This window comes from Crocodylus porosus, unplaced genomic scaffold (assembly GCF_001723895.1).
Source record: "Crocodylus porosus isolate Cpor-Errol unplaced genomic scaffold, CroPor_comp1, whole genome shotgun sequence".
NCBI classification, from domain to species: domain Eukaryota; kingdom Metazoa; phylum Chordata; order Crocodylia; family Crocodylidae; genus Crocodylus; species Crocodylus porosus.
Genome location: NW_017728886.1, coordinates 148,518,808 through 148,541,384, shown reverse-complemented (window position 1 = coordinate 148,541,384; position 22,577 = coordinate 148,518,808). Strand labels below are relative to the sequence as shown.

Sequence of the window (22,577 nt, the reverse complement as noted above, 5' to 3'; positions counted from 1 at the left end):
GGTAAGGAAGAAAAGGAAAGGACGGAGTTACATTTTATGTAAAAGAGCCACATGATTGCTCAGAGCTCTAGTATGAAACTGGAGACAGGCCTGTCGAAAGTCTCTGGGTTGTTAGAAGGGAGAGCAACATGGGTGATGTTGTAGTGGGTGTCTGCTATACACCAGACCACTAGGAAGTGGTAGATGAGGCCTTCTTCAACCAGCTAGCAGAAGTTTCCCAATCACAAGCCTTGGTTCTCATGGGGGACTTCAACCATCCTGACATCTTCTGGGAGGGCAATACAGCAATGCGCAGGCAATCCAGGAAGTTTTTGAAGTGTTGGGGACAACTTCCTGGTGCAGGTGCTGGAGTAGCCAACTAGGGACTGTGCTCTTCTTGACCTGCTGCTCACAAACAGGGAAGAATTGGTGGGGAACACAGTAGTGGAAGGCAACTTGGGCAAGAGTGACCACAAGATGACTGAGTTCAGGATCCTGAGGAAAGGAAGGATGGAGAGCAAAACAGACTTTTTGACTCACTCAGGGAACTCACGGGCAGGAACCCTGAGAAGCCAGTCTGAGGGGGAGAAGAGTCCAGGAGGCTGGCTGTACTTTAAAAGAAGCCTGAGACTGCAGGAACAAACCATCCCAATGTTCAGGAAGACCAGCAAGTATGGCAGAAAACCAGCTTGGCTTAGGAGGAGTATAAGAGCACTGCTTGGGCATGCAGGTATGAAGTCAGGAGGGCCAAAGTGCAAGTGGAGTTGCAGCTAGCAAGGAGTGTGAAGGGTAACAAGACAGGTTTCTACAAGCATGTCAGTAGGTGCAGAATCAGTGAAAGTGTGAGTCCCTTACTGAATGGGGGAGGCAACCTTGTGACAGAGGATGCAGAAAAAGCTGAAGTGCTCAGTGTCTTCTCTGCCTTCATTGGCAAGGTCAGCTCCCAGACTACTGCAACTGGCAGCATAGTCTGGAGAAGAGAGACACAGCCAACAGTGGTGAAAGAACAGGTTGTGAATAATTTAGAAAAGCTGGACTATATAAGTCCTTGGGGCTGGATGGGATGCACCCAAAGGTGTTGAGGGAGTTGGCTGATGAGACTGAACAGCCATTAGTCATTACATTTGAAAACTCATGGTGATTATATCACGCCCATCTTTAAGAAAAGGAAAAAGGAGGATACACAGAACTACAGACTGGTCAGCCTCACCTTAGTCCCTGGAAGAATCAGGGAGATCTTCAAGGAACCCATTTCTAAGCACTTGGAAAAGAAAGAGATTAGGAACAGTCAGCATGGATTCATCAAGGGCAAGTCATGCCTGACCAACCTGACTGCCTTCTGTGATGAGATGACTGGCTCTGTGGATGCAGAGACCAGTGGATGTGATGTATTTTGACTTTAGCAAGCCTTTTGATACAGTCTCCCACAGCATTCTCACAAGCAAGCTAAGGACATATAGGCTGGATGAATAGGACTGTAAGGTGGACAGAAAACTGGCTGAAGCATCAAGCTCAGAGAGTAGTAATCAATGGCTCAATGTCTAGTTGACAGCCAGTATCAAGTAGAGTGTCTCAGGAATCAGTCCTGCAGCTGAAAATCTCATGAGGTTCAATAAGGATGAGTACAAAGTCCTGCACTTAGGACAGAACAAGCCCATGCACCAGCAGCGTGAATGCCTGGGCACCAGCTCTACAAAAATGGACCTGGGGGTTACAGTGGACAAGAAGCTAAAAACAAGCTAACAGTGTGCCCTTATTGCAAAGAAGGCTAATGGTATACAAGGCTACATCAGTGGAGTGTTGCCAGCAGGTCAAGGGAAATAATTATTCCCCTCTATTCAGAGCTGGTGAAGCCACATCTGGAGTAGTGTGTTCAGTTTTGGCCCACCGCTACAGAAAGGATGTCAATGAATTAAGCGAGTCTAGCAGACGGCAACAAAAATGTGAGGGATCTAGGGGACATAACATATGCAGGAACTGGACTTACTTAGTCTAGAAAAGAGGAGACGGGGGGGGATTTAAAAAACAGCCTTCTACTATCTGAAGAGGGATTCAAAAGAAGATGGAGTTAGACTATTCACAGTGGAGGCAGATTACAAAACATGAAGCAAGTCTCAAGTTGGTTAGACATCAGAACAAGTTTAGGTTAGACATTAGGAAGAATTTTTGTACTATGAGAGTAGGAAAACACTGCAACGGGTTACCCAGAGCGGCGGTGGGATCTCTAACCTTGGAGGATTTTAAGACCTGGCTAGACAAAGGTTTGGCTGGAGTTATCTAGTTAGGAACAGTCCTGCTTTGAGCACAGAATTGGACTAGATGACCTCCTGAGGTCCTTTCCAAACCTAATTTTCTATGCTTCTGCTGGGGCCCACCCCAATTAACTTTATGATAAGTCATGAGTCTTTTGGCTCTGGACTGTTATATAGTTTGTCCTATGTATACGTAGCTACAGAAATGGTGTTCAAAACTGTGTTTATGGAGTTCCTGTGATGAAGTTTGCAGCAGTTTGCAACAAGTTAACCTGCATCAGGTCTAGACCTATTAAGTCTACAGGTATATATGGTATTTATCTTAGTTTTTTTCTTTAGCCACTTTTTTTGATCCCTTGCATTTCAAATTTTCAAATGGGGGGTGTGAAGAGATGGGAGAAACAGGCAACTGATGCACTTCCTCTCTGCCCCTTCCCCTCCCCTTACCGTCATGTGCAGGGTGCTTGGGGAGGAAGCAGAACCTGAACATAGGCCGGGGGGGGGGTGAGGAGACACAAAGGCTGCAGAAGGAAGAAATGAGTGGGGAGGTAGGAGACAAAGCCAAGGGGACAACCTGACCCCCCCCCCCGCACTATTTTATCTGCTGTAGCAGTGGGAAGGGGATGAATTCAAGACAACCCTCCAATAATTAGATTCTACATCTGGAAAACTCTAACAGATTTATACATTTTACATGCATAAAATCTAATTATGGGGAATCTTATATTCAGAGTTGTCTTCTATTCTAGTAAATACAGTATTGTAATAATAAACAAATGAAACAAGCAGACAAGAGCAGGACATTCATGCATACCCTATAGTTCCATCTTTAAGCACCCTGGACACAAGCATATATATATTACATATACACATGCACTAGTAGGCATTAAAACTTTAACTTTAAATTTCCCGATTTGACATGCATCACAACAAATCTACTGTTGAGTAAGTGCAATTTTGTCACGTAACTTGTTTTATACTCCAGAGAAGTCTGCTATTAAGTTATTCCTTCAGTTGTAGGAAACAAAGTCAGTAGGGATAGAAGTGTTTTTGTGTAACAATAATTCAAAAGGTTTTAAACAGTACTTTTTAAAATAAAAGACCACACAACATGAACTGCTTATTCAAATGACTGAATCGTACCATTAAATCTATTTTTTTCTTTTGAATATCAACACTTAGCAGTGTGTGTCTAATGTTACAAAATAAAACTTATATTTCCTTATCCATAATTCAAAATGTACACTTGAATAAATGTACTGGCCTTGGAAAAAAAACCCTTGTACTAGTCCATCAAAACATTACATATTCTGGCATCTGTGTAGTAAAAACATGATTTACTTTTAAAGGAACAAGAGAGCTAAACAAATTGGGCTAGTTTTCTATTTATCTTTCTAGGGTAAAAAAGCCTAAGCTACTGAAACACAAAGAGTCTAGCACAATTTATTATTATCTGATAGAGTGACAGGCAGTTTCAACTGCTTAGCAATAGTTACTAAAATTCATTATCTATTTGCTTTATTGTACCTACATGTTCCTTTTCTTTTACTTCTTGATCGAGATTTGCATTTTCTGTACCAAAACTGTGCCCATACAAAGCAGGGAGTTGCATCTTATTTTGCTGCATGTATTGCACATACTAATCTTGTCTCAGTTGCAAGATATACAAGTATTCAGTGTCTATACTGCTAATCTCAAGCATTATCCATTACAACTGGATTAGTGAGGGGATGCTTTTGCTTTGTTCTATTTTCCACTATCTTGATCAAAAATATACCCAGAACCTTTTTTAAACATTAAACTATGGCTCAATATTTTAACTTGGTTCATCAATGGAGATCCAGTGCAATGGCTGCAACTCAGAAATGTTTCCATAACATTCCTTACTTAAACTGTTCCATTTGATCAATATTCTTCTAATGAGTGTTAAGTATAGAACTAATGTCCAATGATAACTAGAGGTGTACTGTTATATCAGTCATATATCAGATCAGCACAGATAAAAGGAAAATTGACATCATCAGCAATTAACTTTTTTTGGCCAGTGTATCCGATAACATCACCAATAAATGCCACACGCGTGCGGCCACATCATGCATGTGGCCAGGAATGCAGCCCAGCGGCTTGGAGAGCAGTGCCCATCTGGTAAGTCTATGGACAGGGAGGGGAGGAAAGGAGCATGGTAGGGGACACATCAAGGCCCCCATGGTAAGGGAATGGGACAGGGTCAGACACTGCCCAGCCAAGGCAGTGAATGCAATCCTGGGGCCAGGGAGGAGCTTATCTGGGGAGCTCATGGGGAACACAGTTCCCAGCCACTGCGCACACTTCCTGGGGAGGCATGGGGGCATATGCCTCCTTGATTTGTGTGTGGGGTGAAGGCAGACTGCCTGCTGCAGGCTTAGGGCCAGGGGCTGCGCCAGCCTCTTCCCAACAGCAGGGCTGGGCCGAGGCTGTGCTCAGGGCAAGCAGTGTCAGCATTGGGAGGGGTGGCTACAGGGAATTTTGGGGTGGCTATAATGACACCCCCCAGCACCGCTGCCTACCCTGCATGCTCAGAGAATAACCCTGGCCCAGTGCCCCCAGCACCAGGAAGAGGCTGGCACAGCTCCCAGCCCACAGCAGCCAGCCCACCATCACGCCATGCACAAATCTGGGGGGCATATGCCTCCCCAAGACTCCCCTGGGGATGTATTGCATAGCAACAGGGAGCTGTCCCCCACTCCTCAGCATCCTCCTGCCACCTGCAGCTCTGTCCCGGCCCCAAGGTTGCATTCATCACCCTGGCTGGGTAGTGCCTGCCACTTTCCCTCCCTCACCATGGGGGCCTCAATCAGCTCTCCACACCCTTTCCCTCCCACAGACTTACCAGCAGGATGCTGCTCTCCAAGCTGCTGGGCTGCATTCCTGTAAATCTGTTATTGGATCAATATCAGCCGATATGGCTGGTAAATAATTGGCCATTGGTTTTGGCCAAGAAAATCTTTATCATTGCACTCCCAATGATAACTTTAGAATATTTTAGCTGAAATATGAGATTGTTATGAAAAATAATTCTAAAAGCAACATAATGGAGTTTAGAGTTATTGTATTTAAAGAGCTTTGATGTTCAATTTGTTGGCATTCAGTTTAAAATGCTATACTTTTAAATGCCTGCCCTGCAACATTAACCACTAATCTGAGAATTAAATTGCATTTCATAGAGTCCATGTGCTAACACCACAAATATACATTAAAAATTTGTCTGGTTAATTCTGTCCACAGTTAGGCTGGTCTTCAGCAGAATTGAGCTGGTAAGATTCTGAGTGAGTCCCATGCAAGGAATAAATATGGGATGCAGACATCTACTAGCAGGAGCCTCTACTACTTGAGTTTAAGAAACAAGCAAACAATCCTGGTAGTAAAGAGAGTCAAAACTCCTGATTACTTCTACAGAGCCAGAATTCTAGGTCTAGTGTTTTAGAGGCCGACTCAAACCTGTATAGGTGGTCTAGCCACCAGAGGGTGACAAAGCCACACCATGTTTGCTGGACTATGTCTGCACGGATGAATCAACAATAGAATCTGGTACAGCAGATAGTGCATAGTTAATCATTCTGATGAGCAGGCCAGAGGAGAATTCTGTTTAGTCTCCTACAGCTGTTTTGACTTTGTACAGCTAAACAGAAAGAAAAACTGTATCTACCACTAACAGTTGCTTGCTCTGTTCAATACATGTACATTAGGGCAAGCAAAGTCCAGCCCATGGACCAGATGAGGCCCATGGCAGACTCCATTTCCCAGCAGCCCCTGCCCATGTTGCTGCAGCTAGTTTCCATAGAGATCCCAGTAGCAGTGGGGCCATGACAGCACGGGGCCAGGGTTTCCAGAGAGACCAGTCCCAACATGCATGGATGCAGAGCCACACCAGGGCTGGGATCTTATGGTTGTAACAGCACAGGCAGGGGCATAACAGGCATTAGATCACAGCTCTGCCCTAGCTCTGAACCATGCCGTGATCACTGCAAGAGCCCAGCCCTGGCCCCAGAGCAGCACCCTGGGCAACCATGCACTCTGCCAGAATTGCTAGGGCCGGTCTTCATGGAAGCCTTGGCCCCACTGCTACTGGGGTATCCATGGAAACCAGCTGCAGTGATAAGAGCAGGAGGTGCTGGGAAATGTAGTTTGGCCACCAGCTGGATCCACCATTTTGCCCACCCCTGACATGCATCATATTTGTTCATAAGGTGCCATTCCTATGCATTAACTCATCATAACAGAGCCACACATCATAAAGAGACTCTCAAACCACAGACTGTTGAACATCTAGCTACCTTGTTACTCTATAATATTGAGGGATGGGTGCTTTTGTTGTTACATTTTAGCTCAGTGAACAAGTCAATAGATTTATTAACAATTCATATGAAAAAAATTTGCTTAGCAAAACAACAGCTCTTATAAGAGGCATATTTTATGCGACTTTAAATCATGAGATTCCCTACTGAAGTCAAATATGAAATATTCCACCACATGAGTAATTCATAAAAACTGTCATCATTGAACATAACCTTTTAATATAACTGATGAAGCACACCAAAAAAATTAGAAAAATTCACTTTGTTGGGATAAATTCGCAAGTCATCTCAAAAAAAACATCACAGAAGCAGGGAATCTGAAACTAAGTTTGGAAAAAGATTCTATATTTTTTATTTCTTTAAAATTATTTGAAACTTTCAGTTAAGGGACAGACTACAGGTGCAGTTAAGGCCCCTTAAGCACATGCCTTAGCTTTCTCCACAAGAAAAAAAAACAAAAAAAAACACACACCACCTTATGACAACATAGCTTTGCTGCACGGAAAACCCTGGCAATCTCTAGCTCATTTCAACATTCTCTTATACACAATGTTTTTAAAAATGTACAAGCCATTATCAAAGCATCACAAATTGATAATTATAATATTATTTAATAGAAGAAGCAGATAGTTACGATACTGAGAAAAATATAAAACTTACTTTCATATTTTACTAATAAAGTGGTTATAAAAGCATTAAAAAGCAGAAACCCATATATGGCTAAAAGAATGGTTTTCATCAGCATCTACCTTCACATATTCATGAATATATTCACATTTATAAACTTCTACTGCCAAAGTTCTATAGGAAAGCACCTCAAAGACATGCAAATCTATATCACAACAATAAATTTACTCTTCATAGCATACTGACTCTAGGTGAATCTTACATTTGTTTTCTTTTTCTATTAGTAGTTCAATGAATAGATAAATAATGTCCATTTCAAAGATTATCAAATTGTGTTAATAGTAAAGAAAAGTTAATTGAAACCAAGACTAGATGGAAGATTTATGGCAGTGGAAGCTACATTTGACTGTAAAATATACAAAACTTAGTATTTTCTGATGGTATTGACAAATAATCACCAAAACGAATTACATTTTAGAGATAAAGCATGTACAAAATTTAGGTAAGACATTCATCATTAATACTAGGGATGGACAAAACAAAAACTACATTTAGAGACAGGATATCCATCCATCCAAAAATCTTTAAAGTACAGAAGTAATATATGGGGAAAGACCTGTGTTTTCCTTTCCCTCTCTTTAATGCTTACCAGTGTTGGTAAAATACTCCATATAAGGCTTCCACTTCCATCTCCAACAAATACTAAAAAGCAGTACATAAATCAACCTCACATGCTTTTATGTTGGTTATATGCAGCAGATGAGCACACTGACCAGTGCACATTTACAAAGTCATTGTCTCTTAACATTGTTGAGGTCACAGCTAAGGTTCTCTTTTAAACACAAATTTGATAGGTTTGATGCTTATATTGTGCTTTGGGTATTCCTTGGAGATGGACCTTTATCTGCATTATCACTAATATGTTTTGAATGTAGCTTTGGTGTACCTCCATGGGTAGATGTCCAAATTCAGGGAGAAGTGGGGCTCCACCTGCCTGGGAATCAGAGAAAGAAACTGGAATGTTGAGGCTGTTCCTGTCTATGGCAATCTTTCTGTAGGAGAAGAGGCTATAACATGCCTCTATTTCTTTGTGCACAACATTTTACCCTTATTTAAAAGTTACCAAAAGTAAGTACGAAAAAAACACCCATGCTCACTGAGGACATTACCCATCAGCCATAGGAACCTTATAGATAATCTTTAAGAGGCTCATAGCATCATCTTCAACAAAATCAGGGCTTGGACCAACTACTTCAAGATAAAAAGCACAATATTTGCATTGCCTGTGTTAAACAACCAGACTAATCAAAAGCTATCATATACTCATGTCCTTTATGGATGAGGCATGGATGGGATGGCATTTATCTCTCTCACACATGATTGTGGGTTACACAAGCAAAATATGACAGACATGAAGAACATGACAGATACGTTTTGACGGAACACATAAAAACTGTTAGTCTGTAAACTGGTTTAAGTACAGTGATCAATCTTTTCATTTGCAAAACAAGTGCAACTATACATTCTAGACAAACAAAAGGGACAGGGTTAAATGCCTCAACATTAGCATCCTTAGCTTAGGCCTAGTTATTTGAGTTGCAGAAGTAATTGCTAGTTCTTTTCTAGACCAGTCAAAGGAAGAGGGTTCCACATACTTTCATAGTGGCCTGAACAGCTAATTGCTAGTCCATTGTAGCAAGGTGGGGGGGTGCAGAAAATCTGGATCCTGTCCACAGTTCTGGCAAAGATTAGGACGTGATCAAAACAGGTTTAGGCATTCAACAGGAAGAAGTGTAAAAAAGTAGGTTTGTCACATTAAAGGGCTCTGCTTCTACCGTGATGTGATTTTGCAAAAGCTTTCTACTAAACTCTAATTTTTTGCTTTTAACTGGGAGGTGGGGGGAGGGGCAGAAGGTGTGAAGGCAAGCATGGTTATTTCCAGCAACTCTTCCCTCAACAATAAGGGTAGTGAATTGCATGATAATTAAAATAACTCTTAGAGGCAAAATTTGAACCCCCTAGTCATGTTGGACAGCAGAGGAGTAGGTAATCAAGTCTCTTCCTCTCTTCCCCCGCTTCCTCCTTGACTTTGTATTTTTATTACCACTTGCAAGAGAGGCAATGCTCATGCGATAGCACATTTGTTGTCTAATTAAAGTTTGCCTGGTTCACAATTTCACATAAATTTGTCATTGTAGCTGAATAATTGTAAAACACCAGAGTATTTTAGACTTTCTGCTACAGAGGTCCAATAAAAGCTACACAAGTCCAGTTCAAAAAAATGGTAGATGAGGGAGCCTCATCTCTATAATTCATTTTCCATCGAAGTACAGAACTTTCAATAGTATTCTAAGTTTATATATAGTGTGTATTAATTTTTGCCACTTGGGTGAAGGTTTGTTTTGGTTTTTTTAAGACACAAAATAAAGGTTTAAGACCCCATTTAAACTGAAATCTGTAACACAACTTTAGCTGTGCCAGATCTACCACTGCTGTGAAATAAGCCAGAATCTTTAAGTGAGTAAATCCTATACAACATCCAGGAGAAATTCAGCCTGGAAAATTTTTAAATAGAGGGTTATTTCAGAAATACGCAAAGAAACTGAACAGTAGCCCTCTGTAACACAAGCACATTTAGACCCAAGACTAAATACTATATCTATATATATCTATATCTATCTCATTTGTAATTTTCATAGATATTAATACCCAAAGGGACCTATATTAGATGATTTAGTCTGACCCCCTGCATAAAACTAAGGAATGTCAGCCAATTACACTTGCAATGAGCAACAACTTGTCATTCCATTAAATCTATGTAGATTTTTCACATTAACACAAAAAACACCATCTCCTGAAGTAAAATCATACATTTTCAGAATACAAAATCCAGACTATTAATAATTTTACAAAAAGGACTATCAAATATTTTTTTCTACTTTAGAAAGATGTCAAAATTATGGAAGCACTGACTGCAACATCTGAAAAAAAGTGACTTGATAGATTTCAAGTCACCTCATGATTAGATTCATGAACAATGACAAGGCAAAAAGCAGGAACGCTATATACTGGTTGAATTCATAAAAGCTTGGTTTCAGTTGCTCCCACATAAAACCCAACAGCATGTATTGATATAAGCAAACCTATAAGAAATTCATGCATGGGGACATATGTATCACCAACTATAACAGAAATGTGGATAGGCAAAATGGAAACACTTTGTATCCAAAGGATAACAATCTTCAGGAGCCACAAAAAAATTCTGAATCATTTCCAGCACAAGTCGTCCAACACTCATTGCAGCATCTTTGGAGGGACAGCCCACTACATATCAGACTGATGTTTATTGCTTCTGAACTACCATTACCAAGTAGTTGTATCAGGAAGACCTCCATATTTCATCATTCAATCCCAGCCATCATTGCAGAGGCTAACCAGAAGGGCTGAAACAAAAAAATTCACCTCAGACAGTGTTTTCAACGGATCAATCCAGATAACTTGGGATTCATAATTCCCTCCACTAACTCAAACAAAAAAATCACCAATAGATATGTTGCTCACACAAACTTATACTGGGAGGGTTAAGGAAACATGCTTCAATTTCTTTTTAGGTGGATGAATTTGGCAGAAAATAAGAGGAAATCTTTCTTCTTCCTTTTCACTTGTCCTGTCCAAGTTTCTCCAGTCCATCTACCTCACTAGCTGTTTTGTCACTTGTGTGGGGGGGGGGGGAAAAAAAAAATCAATAAAGACTTTCATGGACAAGGACTCCTTCAAAACCACAGAGGGGGGAAAAAAAAAAGATGATGCTTCTCAATAAATGTTTCAGATCTTCTCAAGATGCACTGTGTTGAACAATTAGTGGACATTAAAACAGTCAGCAAGAACCCATGAGGAAAAAAACCCACACACGATCCATAGGCTCTTCAAGAGGGTAATTCTTCCAGAGTCTTTCCAATTGTCTGTTTTCCAACTGTAATTCTTGACCTACAATTATGCACCCTCTCTCCAGAGTTTCTAACCTCAGCAACAAGAGCAAAGGAAATCCTTCTACATACAGCTGCTGAATCGACAAAGCTTTTGCAAAGAAGGAAACTTACCTTCATTTCAACCCCAGTTAACATAAAATTTCCAAAATATGCTCCTGTTTTTAGATATTTCGACACAGGCACATTTAACTTTGGAAATCGGTATAACAATGATTCTCAGATAACAGAGACCCAAGAAAGAAAAACAGAGATGGGACCACACTCAATAAGTCTTGATCACTGTCTTGACTGATGAAGGCGCAGGAAAATAAGGGACCTTCCTTACCAACCCCCCCCCCAAAACAAAACAAAAACAAACCCAAACAAAAGAAAACTCAAGAAGATATAAAAATATCTGCTCAACAGGGGTGCAGATTAAGGATCCCAGTGACCTACGAATGCATCCACCACCTTTTGCCATCGATGCTCCCCTTTACTAAACGCCCTTCAGAGGACTCCCCCCCGCCCCCAATCAGGTCTGCCAACTTCTCCTCCAGACAAAACTTGACAAGACCAGACAGCCATCTTACAGCTTATGCCTTTCTTAAGCCCTGCAAACTTTCCAACAAGAGCTCAGGCATCCGCAGCGCCTCAGAAACAGAAAGGTGACAGAAAAACGAAGAGCTAGAATTATCCCCTGCCCAGGCTCTCCAGTCACAGAGGGGCCAGCCGGAGCGGCTGGAAGTCACCACCACAAAAAGAAAAGAAAACCAATCCCCGGGAACTTCCTCTCATTCCCGGCCACTTTCTAAGGGCCACCAAGCAAAACCAAAAGGCAAGGCGGGGGCAGCCCAAACACAGGGGGGCTGGTGCTGCCTGGAAACCCTCCTGAAGGAGGGGGAGAGCAGGAAGCCGGTTACAAACTTCCACGGAAGTGGCAAGAAGTTTGCTAGGCAGCAGACTGAGGAGCTGTCCCTCAGCCCCGGCCCCGCCGCGGTGCTGGGGGACACACGCACGCTCCAGGGGTGGGGGTGGGGCCGCCCCGGGCCCAGCGGACATCTTTGTGCGCCGCCGCCGCCTCCTCGTGGCGCCCCCCCCTCCCCTGAGGAAGCCGGGGGCCCGCGCGGGACGCCCCTCCCTCCGCCCCGGAGCCTCGCTTTGGCCCCGGCCAATGACAGCGCCCCCCGCGGCCGTTGGGTTCGGGGGGCGCGGGGGGGGGGGCAGCGCCTCGCGCTCTCATTTCCGCCCGGCTCGGTGTGGGGGGGAGGGGCGGTTACCTCGTAGAGTTCCTCGGAGGCCATGCTGGGCGCCCGCCACGAGCCGCCGGGGGGGTCGCGGGGACTTTGCAGCAGTTGGTGCCCGCGGAGCGCTGCCCCGGCCCCCCGGTCGGGAGCGGGAGCGGGAGGAGGGAGACGCTAGTCCTAGTGGTGCCGCCGCTCCTGCTGCTGGCGGCGGAGCCCGTGCGCACCGCAGCTGCGCAGCTCTCCCCCCGGGCTCGCTCGCTCGCTCCCTCCCCCGCCCCCTCCTCGCGCGCGGTCCCTCAGTCTCGCGCGCACAGCGGCGGCGGTGCCCTGCGCGTAGCTGGCGCTTCTCAGGGCGGCCAATCGAGTGCCGAGCACGCCGCACGCACGCTCAGCTCCGCCTCCAAATCGTCACTCCCGCCCCTCTCCTTCTCCCAACCTCGCTTCCATCGCCCATTGTCTGTCCTTCGAAGTGAGGCGCGCAGGCGCGGGGCACCCCCCCTTGGAAGGCACGTGGAGCTGCGCGCGCAGCCAGAGGGGCGCAGCGCCCCCTAGGGGAGAGAACTGCGCATGCTCCCTACCTTCAGTTCACGGCCCCACTGTTGCCCTCTACTGGCACCTGGTGCCTGGGGTGTGGGTAGGCTTCCCAGGTCTTGGGGACACATGAGGGGCGGAGCCAGGCAGTGCAACCTGCAAGCATGTGCCTGCTTGGCATGCTAGGAAAGGGCAACCCCCTCCCTTGTGTTTGAGAAGGTGCCACACATTTTTACCCTCTGTGGGGATGGAAGGTGCAATCTCCAAGGCCCGTCTATTGCCAGTGTCACAAGCACTGATTACATTGGAAGGTCATTTCCACTCCCCCCGTCCAGTGGGGACAGAAATAGTCCCCAGAGGAACCGAAGTGTCTTGAGATCAGACAGCGGCCACCATGTTGTCCACTGCAGATCCTACACAGCGACGTGTGGTCTCGTCTTGGAAGGGCACTGCTAGGCACAGCTGGCCAGGCCAGGTTGGCGGTGTGCTGCTGTTGTTTGCCAGCTGCGGTTTGGCTGAACATCTCCTGGTCGACTGCAAAAAGAGCAGAGCCAGACTGGGAAGTGCCGCTCTGCCAGGGAACGGCATGAGGCAAGGCCAGAGTGTTGGCGTGGCGGTTCTCTGGCACAAACCTGCTGGTTTGCTTCTTTATCTGCAGGAGGTCCTGTAGAGGTGTTCTTTCAAAGCTAAGGCATAACCCAATGCAATGCCTCGGTACATAGATTTTAAGGCATGCCTAACCTTTTGGAAGACTTTAACCTGTTTTTGTATGTACGGTTTAGATGGAAGGAGTTAGAAACCAGTCTTTTTGGGGCTGGGGTTAAGGACTCTGAAACAGAGGACCATCCGTCATAGAGGGTTTTATCTTGATGACTGAAATTCTGGCTTCTAGGTTGCCGGCCAGAAGTTATGTCCTTCAATGAAATACCTAGTAGTGGTGCTGGAAAGGTCGTTCATGAAGGTATTCAAATCATTGGGGTAGAAATGAGACTGGAAGTTTCTCCAGAAGGCTTTTTTGGTTTGGTTGGGGTTTGTTTTTTTTTTGGTGGGGAGGGGTCCAAATGAGACTTGGAACTGGTGGCTTCCCTACATCAATTTTACAGCCACGACAACCCATTGCAGTAGGACCAAATGAATATTTGTACAACAGACCTGTTTGCCATATTGTGTTATGTGCTACAGTAAGATCTAGGAACACTGCTTCTGCTTTCTGCCCAACCTGGAAGTCATTCTCAAATGTAAGTGGTAAGACAATAAGTATCTCCTCAAGGTAGATTACATTCACTTTATGTAGGAAACTATGGACTGGAGAATGAGGAATTTAGTGGCCAAGAGACTTTGAAGCTAAAATGGTATTTTCAGAGATGAAATAATATCCATGACTTTTAATCACATTTAACATAACTGATATCACTTGATGTCAGCGGTGGCCAGGACTTGGCTTGCTTTCTGTACCAGTGCAGAATAATTATGTGGCTCCATCCCCACCCTCATCCTCTCTTGCCTTCTGTTTAGCCCCTTCATCTTGCTCCTCCATCCATACTCATCTTGGTCTGCCTCGAGTGATTCATATCCTACGAATCCTTATAACTCTTAATTTTCTTTCTTCTCCCACATAGTCCTTTGTATTCTTCTTGTTCTTTCTGTCCCCCAGTATCTTTCTCATCCTCTTCCCCTCCCTTATTCTCATTGATTAGAAGATATTTACAAGGTATAAGATTAGGTCTCTTGCATGCTTCAAAATAACCTTCCAACACAGAGACAAAGATGATGTCTCATGAACTGATTTAAGGGCATCGTAAATTGGAGGTACTTCAAGTAGTAACAGTGAGTTTGGTTTGTTGACTCATATACTCAAGTTTGTCATTACCAGAGTCTGCCTCTTAAAATGAAACCCCAAATGAGAGAGCCTCCTCACTCACAAAACTGAGAAAAATTTTGGGTAGATCTGAATAATCTGACCTGAAAGTAAATTGTTAAAACAGTGACATAATCAGATATACTAAAGGAAAAGAATAGCACTTCTGCTTATGGACTGCAGTAGATATCCTGGAAATTCTTGTTGAGTAATGTCAGTAAGCCTACTGCTTTATAAAGGCATGGATTTTTGCCCAAGGACTGAACAATCTAAAGGATATTATCTCCAAAATGGCCTACTTCTAAAAAGTATTAACACTGCAATGTCAAATAATGTTTAATTACATGATCACATACTATTTTTTTCCCATAGAACCCTTGCCTCATGGAGTATACAGGTTGGATGGTGCTCATCTGGTCATTAGCTATACACTATTTCTTTTTATAGTCATTATTCTATGGAAGGCCCTAAGGCTCACTTGCAGCACACCGTCCAGTGTACAGTAATATAATACAATATTACTAATTTTGTCATGGGTTTTTAATGATGCTCTCTCATGGTATTAGCTTAGTTCTTTCCAGACATTAATTTGAATACACATTATGCCTGTGAGGTGAGCTGGAGGAAGTGAGCCACAGAGATTATAATCCAAATCATCAGAAGTGTCAACTAACATTGGGTGTCCAAGTTGAAAGGCCTAAGGTTAGGAAATCTTTTTATATGTTCAAAGCACAGCCGCAATTTACCTCAGTTGTAATTGGGACTGTTAAGCACTTCTGCAACCAAAGCGGAGTATCTTAATTTGGGTACCTAGAAAATGTAGATACCTATAAAAAGTTTATTTTAAGAATTTACCCAGCATCCCAATGAAACTCTGTGACAAAAGCTGGAATGGAACATAATTCTCCAGTGCAACAATCAGTTGCTTTAACCGTAAGACATTTTCCAACTTCTGCAACAAATGAAGTCAGCATCCTAAAGACAATAGTCTCCTTCACGATACAGCCCTTATTCATTCCCGGAGCAAGTCCATCCCTGCACTGAATGAGTCAGGGGGCCTGTGGAAAAAATAGTGATGGTATAATTAAAAGCTGTGTCATATTGCGTATAAATGAGTCCAACCCAGTGTGCACAGACAACCTTAACGTTAGCATTTTCCCAGCAAAGACCTCTGCTGCTTGAGTTAATGGAGTAACTGGTGCTGGTGGTAATAGCAAGCTGTTATTCACTACATGAACCAACACCTAGAAACAGATGAAGATACACACTTAGCTAGCAGGTATCAAACTTACTGGCTAGAGGACAAAGGATTATTAAGCCTCAAGAATAAATAAGTTCAGAGCTAAGCTCTAGAAGAAAATGTGTCCTGTCTCCCATGTGTTTCAGGCACCTCCCTTCTGTTATCTCCCCTTCCAGCTACTCCTTTTTCCCCTGTCACCCTTCTCAAGGTCCTCACATCCTTCACAAATATTTCTATCCTACTCCTGCCCAACTCTATCCTTTACGTTAGTTTATCCCTTCTATATTTTATGTTCCTCTATCCATGCGAGTCCCTTTGTGGCTACTGCTTCCATCTCCTCTCCGCTCATCTCCCCTGCTTTAGCATCTCTTTCCGTTAAGTTCCTGCTTGTCCTGTATTTCTTCCCTCCTCACAAAGGTATTCCTCACCCATTTACATTCAAATGAGGGAATGTCCTCCTTGCTACCTGGGTGCTAGAAGGGACAGTACAGGAGAGAGAGTGCCCCTGTTCTCAGGTCTGCAGTAGCTGAAAGAAACAATTACAAGGGAAGTCTTGTTTTTATGCAGCTGTGGTCTGGAACCCATGCTCAGTTTCTTCGTGGAGATAGTTGACCATATGCTTACAGTCAACACAGGATCAATCAGGGTCTGGATCGTACTCAGTGCCAACATAGTGTAAAGAGAATTTAGTTGCCAAACTCAGGATAAGTCTCTACCAAGGATTGCAAAAACAGAATTTTTATTCAGAGGTTTATTAACTTGTCAAATTTAAGCAAACATTTCGTAGGTATAACAAAAGACACATCCCTGGCACCAGAGTGAACCTGCTCCCCCATCCCAAAGAAATTTCAAGGGCTGGGGGTACTAGAACTTGTCAATGAAAAACTTATAGGAATATTTTTAAAACAGACCCGATGAAGGCTGCTTAGTTGCAGAGTTCAGGGCAGGGAGAGAATCTGCAGTGTTCCTCCAATAACTCCAGATGTGGAAGTGGAACTCTGATTTCTTTTTTTGGGTGATCTTTGTACATTCCTGCTGGAATTGTCCCATCTTGTGCTAGAAGGTGGGGTCTAATTAAGTAGTGACAACCTCCCTTAGCAAACTGAGCTTCTGATTGGGCTGGCAAAGCCAGGTAACAGCCTGGGTACTGTTATAAGTGGCTCCTAGGGGTGGCTCTAGTTATCTGTAAGACTGGGATATGTCCAAAGCAGGATATGGAAGCTGCTATTGATCTTGTGGTTTGTAATTCAGGTTTTGGGAGAACACAGGTTTATTTGTAACATTCCTTGATACAAACCATAACCTAGTGAGACAGATTCTATCCTTTTTCATTATCCCCTTAGTAGATCATCTGCTTTGGTGATTTCCTGAATTCCTTAGGCATATTCAAATAGAAAGCTAATATTTACTTAGTGTCTTTACATGTGCTCCGGGGTTGGGGGGAGGGGGCACTTTAATTAGAGCAGCTGTTGGGAGCTGCTGTAATTAAAGTGCCTGCAACGTCTCGTGTATTTGGTGTCCTATGCTTCAAAATTGTGGTGGAGACACTTTTAACTACAGCTCATTCCATGCTCTTTAGTTAAAGGGTCCCTGCTGCCATTTTGAAGTGCAGGGACGCTGAATGTACGTGATGCCAAGATTAATCAACTGCTCTGAGACGTGCTAATTAGCATGTGTCAGAGCAGGCATTGGGCAGGTGTATAGGTGCCCTAAGGTGTTTAAATTCTACTTGCTTGGGTGAGAGTGAAGACTAACAAAAAAAAAACCCCACAATATTTGGCAAAATGGACATGTTCAGATGGATTTCTGCTTCCAATTTGAGAAGAAATTTAGGGTTAAAGCTGTAGAATATTCAAAATATCAGGTCAGCCTAAAGAAGTAGCTTATTCACTCCTTTTGCAGAGTAATGGACATAATGATGACTATGTTATCTGAAACATAAAATTGGAAACATTTTCTCAGAGGTTCAAAGGAAAGCATCACAAGCTGAGTAAATATTAGGTTAAAAACTCATGTTAGTACACATTCACAGACGTGAGAACAGATATTAATTCAGGAGTTTTCTACTGTATCATGACTAAATACAGGCTTATTGCCAGTTAATGTCATCAAATAAAGACAGTCATTTGATCTGCCCAAGCCTATGGACATGGGGCTTCAGTGGCATTTGGCAGCAGGGGGCTTTAGCTGCAGTTGCTTTCCCCTATTACCACAGGGAGAAGAGCCAGTAGTGGCTACTTACCCCATGTTGCCATGGGAAAAGCATTGATGGTGGGATTTTACCACCCACCAAGCTGGCCTCTGACCTGGTGGTTCTCCTAGTGACCTAGTAGTCACTCTGGCCTGCAGCCCATGGAGGCTGCCAGCCACTGACCTAGAGCATTATCCTCATGGTCTGTGATTGGTTGTACTTATCTGCGGTGCAGATGAAGAAGAAAAGTCTTGAAAGCACCACAAAGTGCTTCCAATTTTAATAAAACAATATGCAGATCCTTGGCCCGCAGATTCCAGTGACTGTGAATAGTCTGGTTCTTCTAACAATCTCCCCATCCCAAATTAGAAGTATTGCAAGTACAGTCTAGGCTGCACATAGTTGGCTTATTCGGCAATTAGAAAACAATGCACCATAGATAGAGAGTGATTAGTCCTAGCCTATCTCAACTCTTGTCAAACTTATTTGCCTTGCAGCTGGCTAGATCCTGTCATTCTGAATGCTGCTTTTAGAGAAAAGGCCCTTGGAATAACAAGTAATAGCCTTAATAAGGTAAGAACAGCAATGACCAGGTTTTTCCCACAAGAGTTAGGTGCACCCTTCCGCACTGCCTTTAACACTAAAATTAACAGGATTTGGCAAATGGATAGTGCTAGTTACATGATTTAAATGGGTGTCTGCCTTGTTTTCAGGGGTTTCACATGCTTTATACTATTTGTTCCTGTGGATGGACTGTATTAGAACAGACGTATACCTTCAGGATCCAACTCTGCTGGCCTGCTGGATCCAATAGATGTGAATCTTTCAGAACCATATCTATCTCAGGATTGGCTGCAGAAGAGCAACTTCCATGGCATTTCATTCTATTTTTTTAAGTCTTGATAAGGGAATTGTGACTGAATCCAGTCTCTCCATCATACTTGAGCACTCCACTCTTTTGATAGTCTTCCTTCAGAACTTCCAGGAAAAATGAAGGTAAAGACCAGAGAAGCATGTACTTACTTCACCTGGCACTCCTGCAAGAAGGTTTTACCACCCAACCTGTACTTTTGACTGGTTTCAAAGAGTGGGAATGTGCACATACCACTAGAAGAATATAGTCTTTCAGAACTTCATCTGAGAAAAGCTGAACTGTTTTGGCAGAAGGAAGAGGGTACTTCATGTATTAGCCTGAGACAGAAATCAGCATGAACAATTTCAGCCCAAATAGTTTAAGTATAGCAAAGTTATAATGGATGCAAACCAGGGTGTTATAATAGAAAGTGTCAAGTAGTATTACCTCTAGGCATCAGTACCTGCACTGCCTATAATGAGAGAGTAGTTTTCAACATAATGTGCTACAACAAGGATACAAGCTCAGAGTAGCACTGACATGCACAAACAACTATATGGAGGACACCTTAAGGTAGATTTTAGGGATGACTGCATTCCTCAGAAATAGCAAAGATACAAGTCAGTTGTACAGGTCATCTCAAGGGAGTGCAGAAGACAACTTGATTATAGCAACATGCCATTATGTGTCTTGTATATACCACATATAGGACACAGGAACAATTTTAAGGATGCTTTAGGGAATTTAACAAAAATGTTATTCAGACTTTTTTGGATCTTATCTGCAAAGCTGTGCACATTAATTAGCTTCAGGGCTCAACGGAGGGACAGGAATAAAAGGAATGCATCTAAAACATCTTAAAAGTCACCTAGAATGTTTTCTTTGTATGGAAGGGCCATGGTTTCAAGGTACAACACCTTTGAGTACTAAAAGCAAATAGTATAATCTTTGCTGGGTCGTTGGGAATTTGCAAAGGTATAAAACTTTTGTTTCTAGCCATGCAGCACTAAAGGAAAAACTGTCAGGCCATGAAAAGCTACCAAAAGTATGACTAAGTACCCATATTTCAATTCAGAAATCAGAGGAGATTGACTGCACTGTCTTCCTGGCCCTACCCATAAAACCTAACATGTAGAACACCAAAAGCAGACCAGAGATGGTCCCTTATCAAAAGTTTTCCTGTTTCTTCATATGATAGGAGAGCATAGAATGCTTATGGTTTGCTCCATGTCTTGTTCTTAACACAGATTATTCTTAAGACTACCTAAACCCAGCACAAGGACTTTGCATTTGTAATTTGAGTTTTAGTTGAAAAAGTAAGCATTTTTTAATTTTTTAGAGTAGAAGCATTTTGTAAATTTTTTAGAGTAGAAACACTAGGCCATATTTTAGGGGCAAAATCCTAGAAAAGTAGGACTGGATGGGACTTCAGGAGGTTATATAGTTCAGCCCACTGCTCAAGGCAGGATCATTGCTGTCTAAACCATCCTAGACAAGTGCTAGTCAAACCTCATCTTAAAAAGTTCCAAGTTTGGAGATTCCACAGCCTCTATGGGTACTTGTTCCAATACAAAGAAGCAATTAGCAATGGTAGTCTGAAGCCAGGCAGAAGGCAGGGTGGAGTGGCTCCTTAGACATTGATTCAGAGAGGCATAAGCTTTCATAGGGAACAGCCTTATATTGTCAGACTCAGAAGCCATCTGTCAACTATGAAAGTTTAAACTGCTGAACCAGTTAATCACTAACATGCAGGGGCAGTGTCAGCCTCTTCCCTGTGTGTGGGGCTGAGGTGGGCTACACAGAAGATTGGGGGTGCTGTGCAGACAAAGGTGGGATACGAGCCCCGTGGGATGGGCTGGGCTGGGCCGGGAACTCTGCACCTCTGTAGGCTGTGGACAGGAGTGGGGTGGATTCAGCTGCATGGGGTGGGAGATGGTGGGGTCTTGGACAGCGGTGATGCTGAGAGTGGTTATGGGGAGACTAAATTGAATTTTGGGGTGGCCATAGCCCCCCCAAGCCTTCCTTTAGTGCTGCCCCTCCCCTTACCTCCACTCATAGTGAGAAAGTGCTTCCCAATATCCAACCTAAATTTCCTTTGCTGTAGTTTAAGACCATTACTCCTTTTTAAGATCATAATCTATTACTACCTTCTTTATAACCTCCCTTCAGGTAACTGAAGATTATTATCAAATCCCCCCTCCAACTTTTCCTTTTCCAGACTAAATAATCTCAGTTTTTCCAACCTTCCCTCCTAAGTCATGTTTCCTAGACCTCTAATCATTTTTGTTCTCTCTGCTGGACTTTTTCTAACTTGATCACATCTCTCTTTCATGGCAAAACTCTCATTGACTTCAATGGCTCAGGGATGAAGGGTCCAGGATGTCATCTAACATAATTATGAGGAAAAAGAAACTTAAAAAAGTGTGTCAGTAAGGAGAACCTTACTAAAATCTCAGGAAAAGCAATGTTCATGTATGGCGGGGCAATTACTTGGACTGGAGGACCATAGGGAGTTTGGATGAGCTGTCTTGGGCTGGGCCAGCAATGTTATCCCCCCTCTCCTTCTTGCAGCAACTTGTCAAAACTCCGTATGGGGCTTTGGGCAGGCGAGGAACAGTGTTCAGGAGTGGGTGGGTGCAATTTGCTCCCTGCATGCCTTGCCCTGTGAGTGGTGGGAGGAGGAAGCAGGAGAATGCATGCAGCAGAGCTTGCCCTAAAAGTGCAGTCCATGGCTGCCCCATGGTGCTCTGCATAGGACTGAGTTATCCCAGGGCAGCCTGCACCATGCTTCCAGCTGTGCCCACGAGGCCCTGGCCCAAGCCCTGGACAGCACGCAGCTTCTGATGGGGCTATTCCCAATGCAGCTGCAGCCACCTGGGTGCTGCTCTGTTCCCGTTGCCTCCAGCAGGAGCCACACAATTGAAGCGTCCCCCCACACCTGGCCCCCTGCCCACCCCCTGGAGTGGCGCAGCAGGGGCAGGAGTGGGAGGAGGAGCCATGGCTGGAAGTGAAGGGAGCAGAGCAGCACCTGGCCAGCTGCAGACACAGTGGGAACAGCCCGTCTGGAAGCTGCATGTGCTGGCTGGAGCCCAGGCTGGTGGGACTGTTCTGCTCCCCTCAACTCCAGCTATGGTTCCTGCTCCTGCTTCTGCCCCTGCCCCTGCCCCTGCCCCTGCCCCTGCTATGCTGCTTTGGGTGGGTAGGCAGACAAGGGGGGAAACTTCAGCTGTGTGACTGCTATCCTACTACATGGGGTTTTGGCTGCAGCTCCCGACTGCCTTCCACCCACTCATAGGTGGCTGCTCATTGTGCTAGGCAGGTGGGGTGGGTGAAAGGCAGCTGGGAGCTGGAGCCAGAGCTCCTGGCATTGGGGCAGGAGCTGCCTGGATGAAGTTTCCCCTTTGCCCACCTGGAGGGGCACAGCAGGGGCAGGGGCAGGGGCAGGGGCAGGGGAGGAGGAGCTGTAGCTGGAGGTGAGGGGAGCAGAACAGCCCTTCTGT

General features: G+C 44.0%; 1 protein-coding gene across 3 annotated transcripts in view; it reads right to left on the bottom strand.

The window, feature by feature from the left end:
* CDYL (chromodomain Y-like) overlaps positions 1-12,657 on the bottom strand; it is a 160,524-nt gene extending 147,867 nt beyond the window's left edge. Inside the window, exons 1-2 of one of the 3 annotated variants that reach the window (XM_019542796.1) lie at positions 12,438-12,657; positions 8,139-8,186 (exon numbers count right to left, since the gene is read on the bottom strand). In XM_019542796.1, the coding sequence (XP_019398341.1) occupies positions 8,139-8,186; positions 12,438-12,461 (72 nt within the window). In that variant the 5' untranslated portion in view covers positions 12,462-12,657. The remainder of the gene's footprint in view (positions 1-8,138; positions 8,187-12,437) is intronic. The other 2 variants (XM_019542788.1, XM_019542804.1) reach the window with 2 other exon arrangements.
* Positions 12,658-22,577: the final 9,920 nt, after the last annotated feature.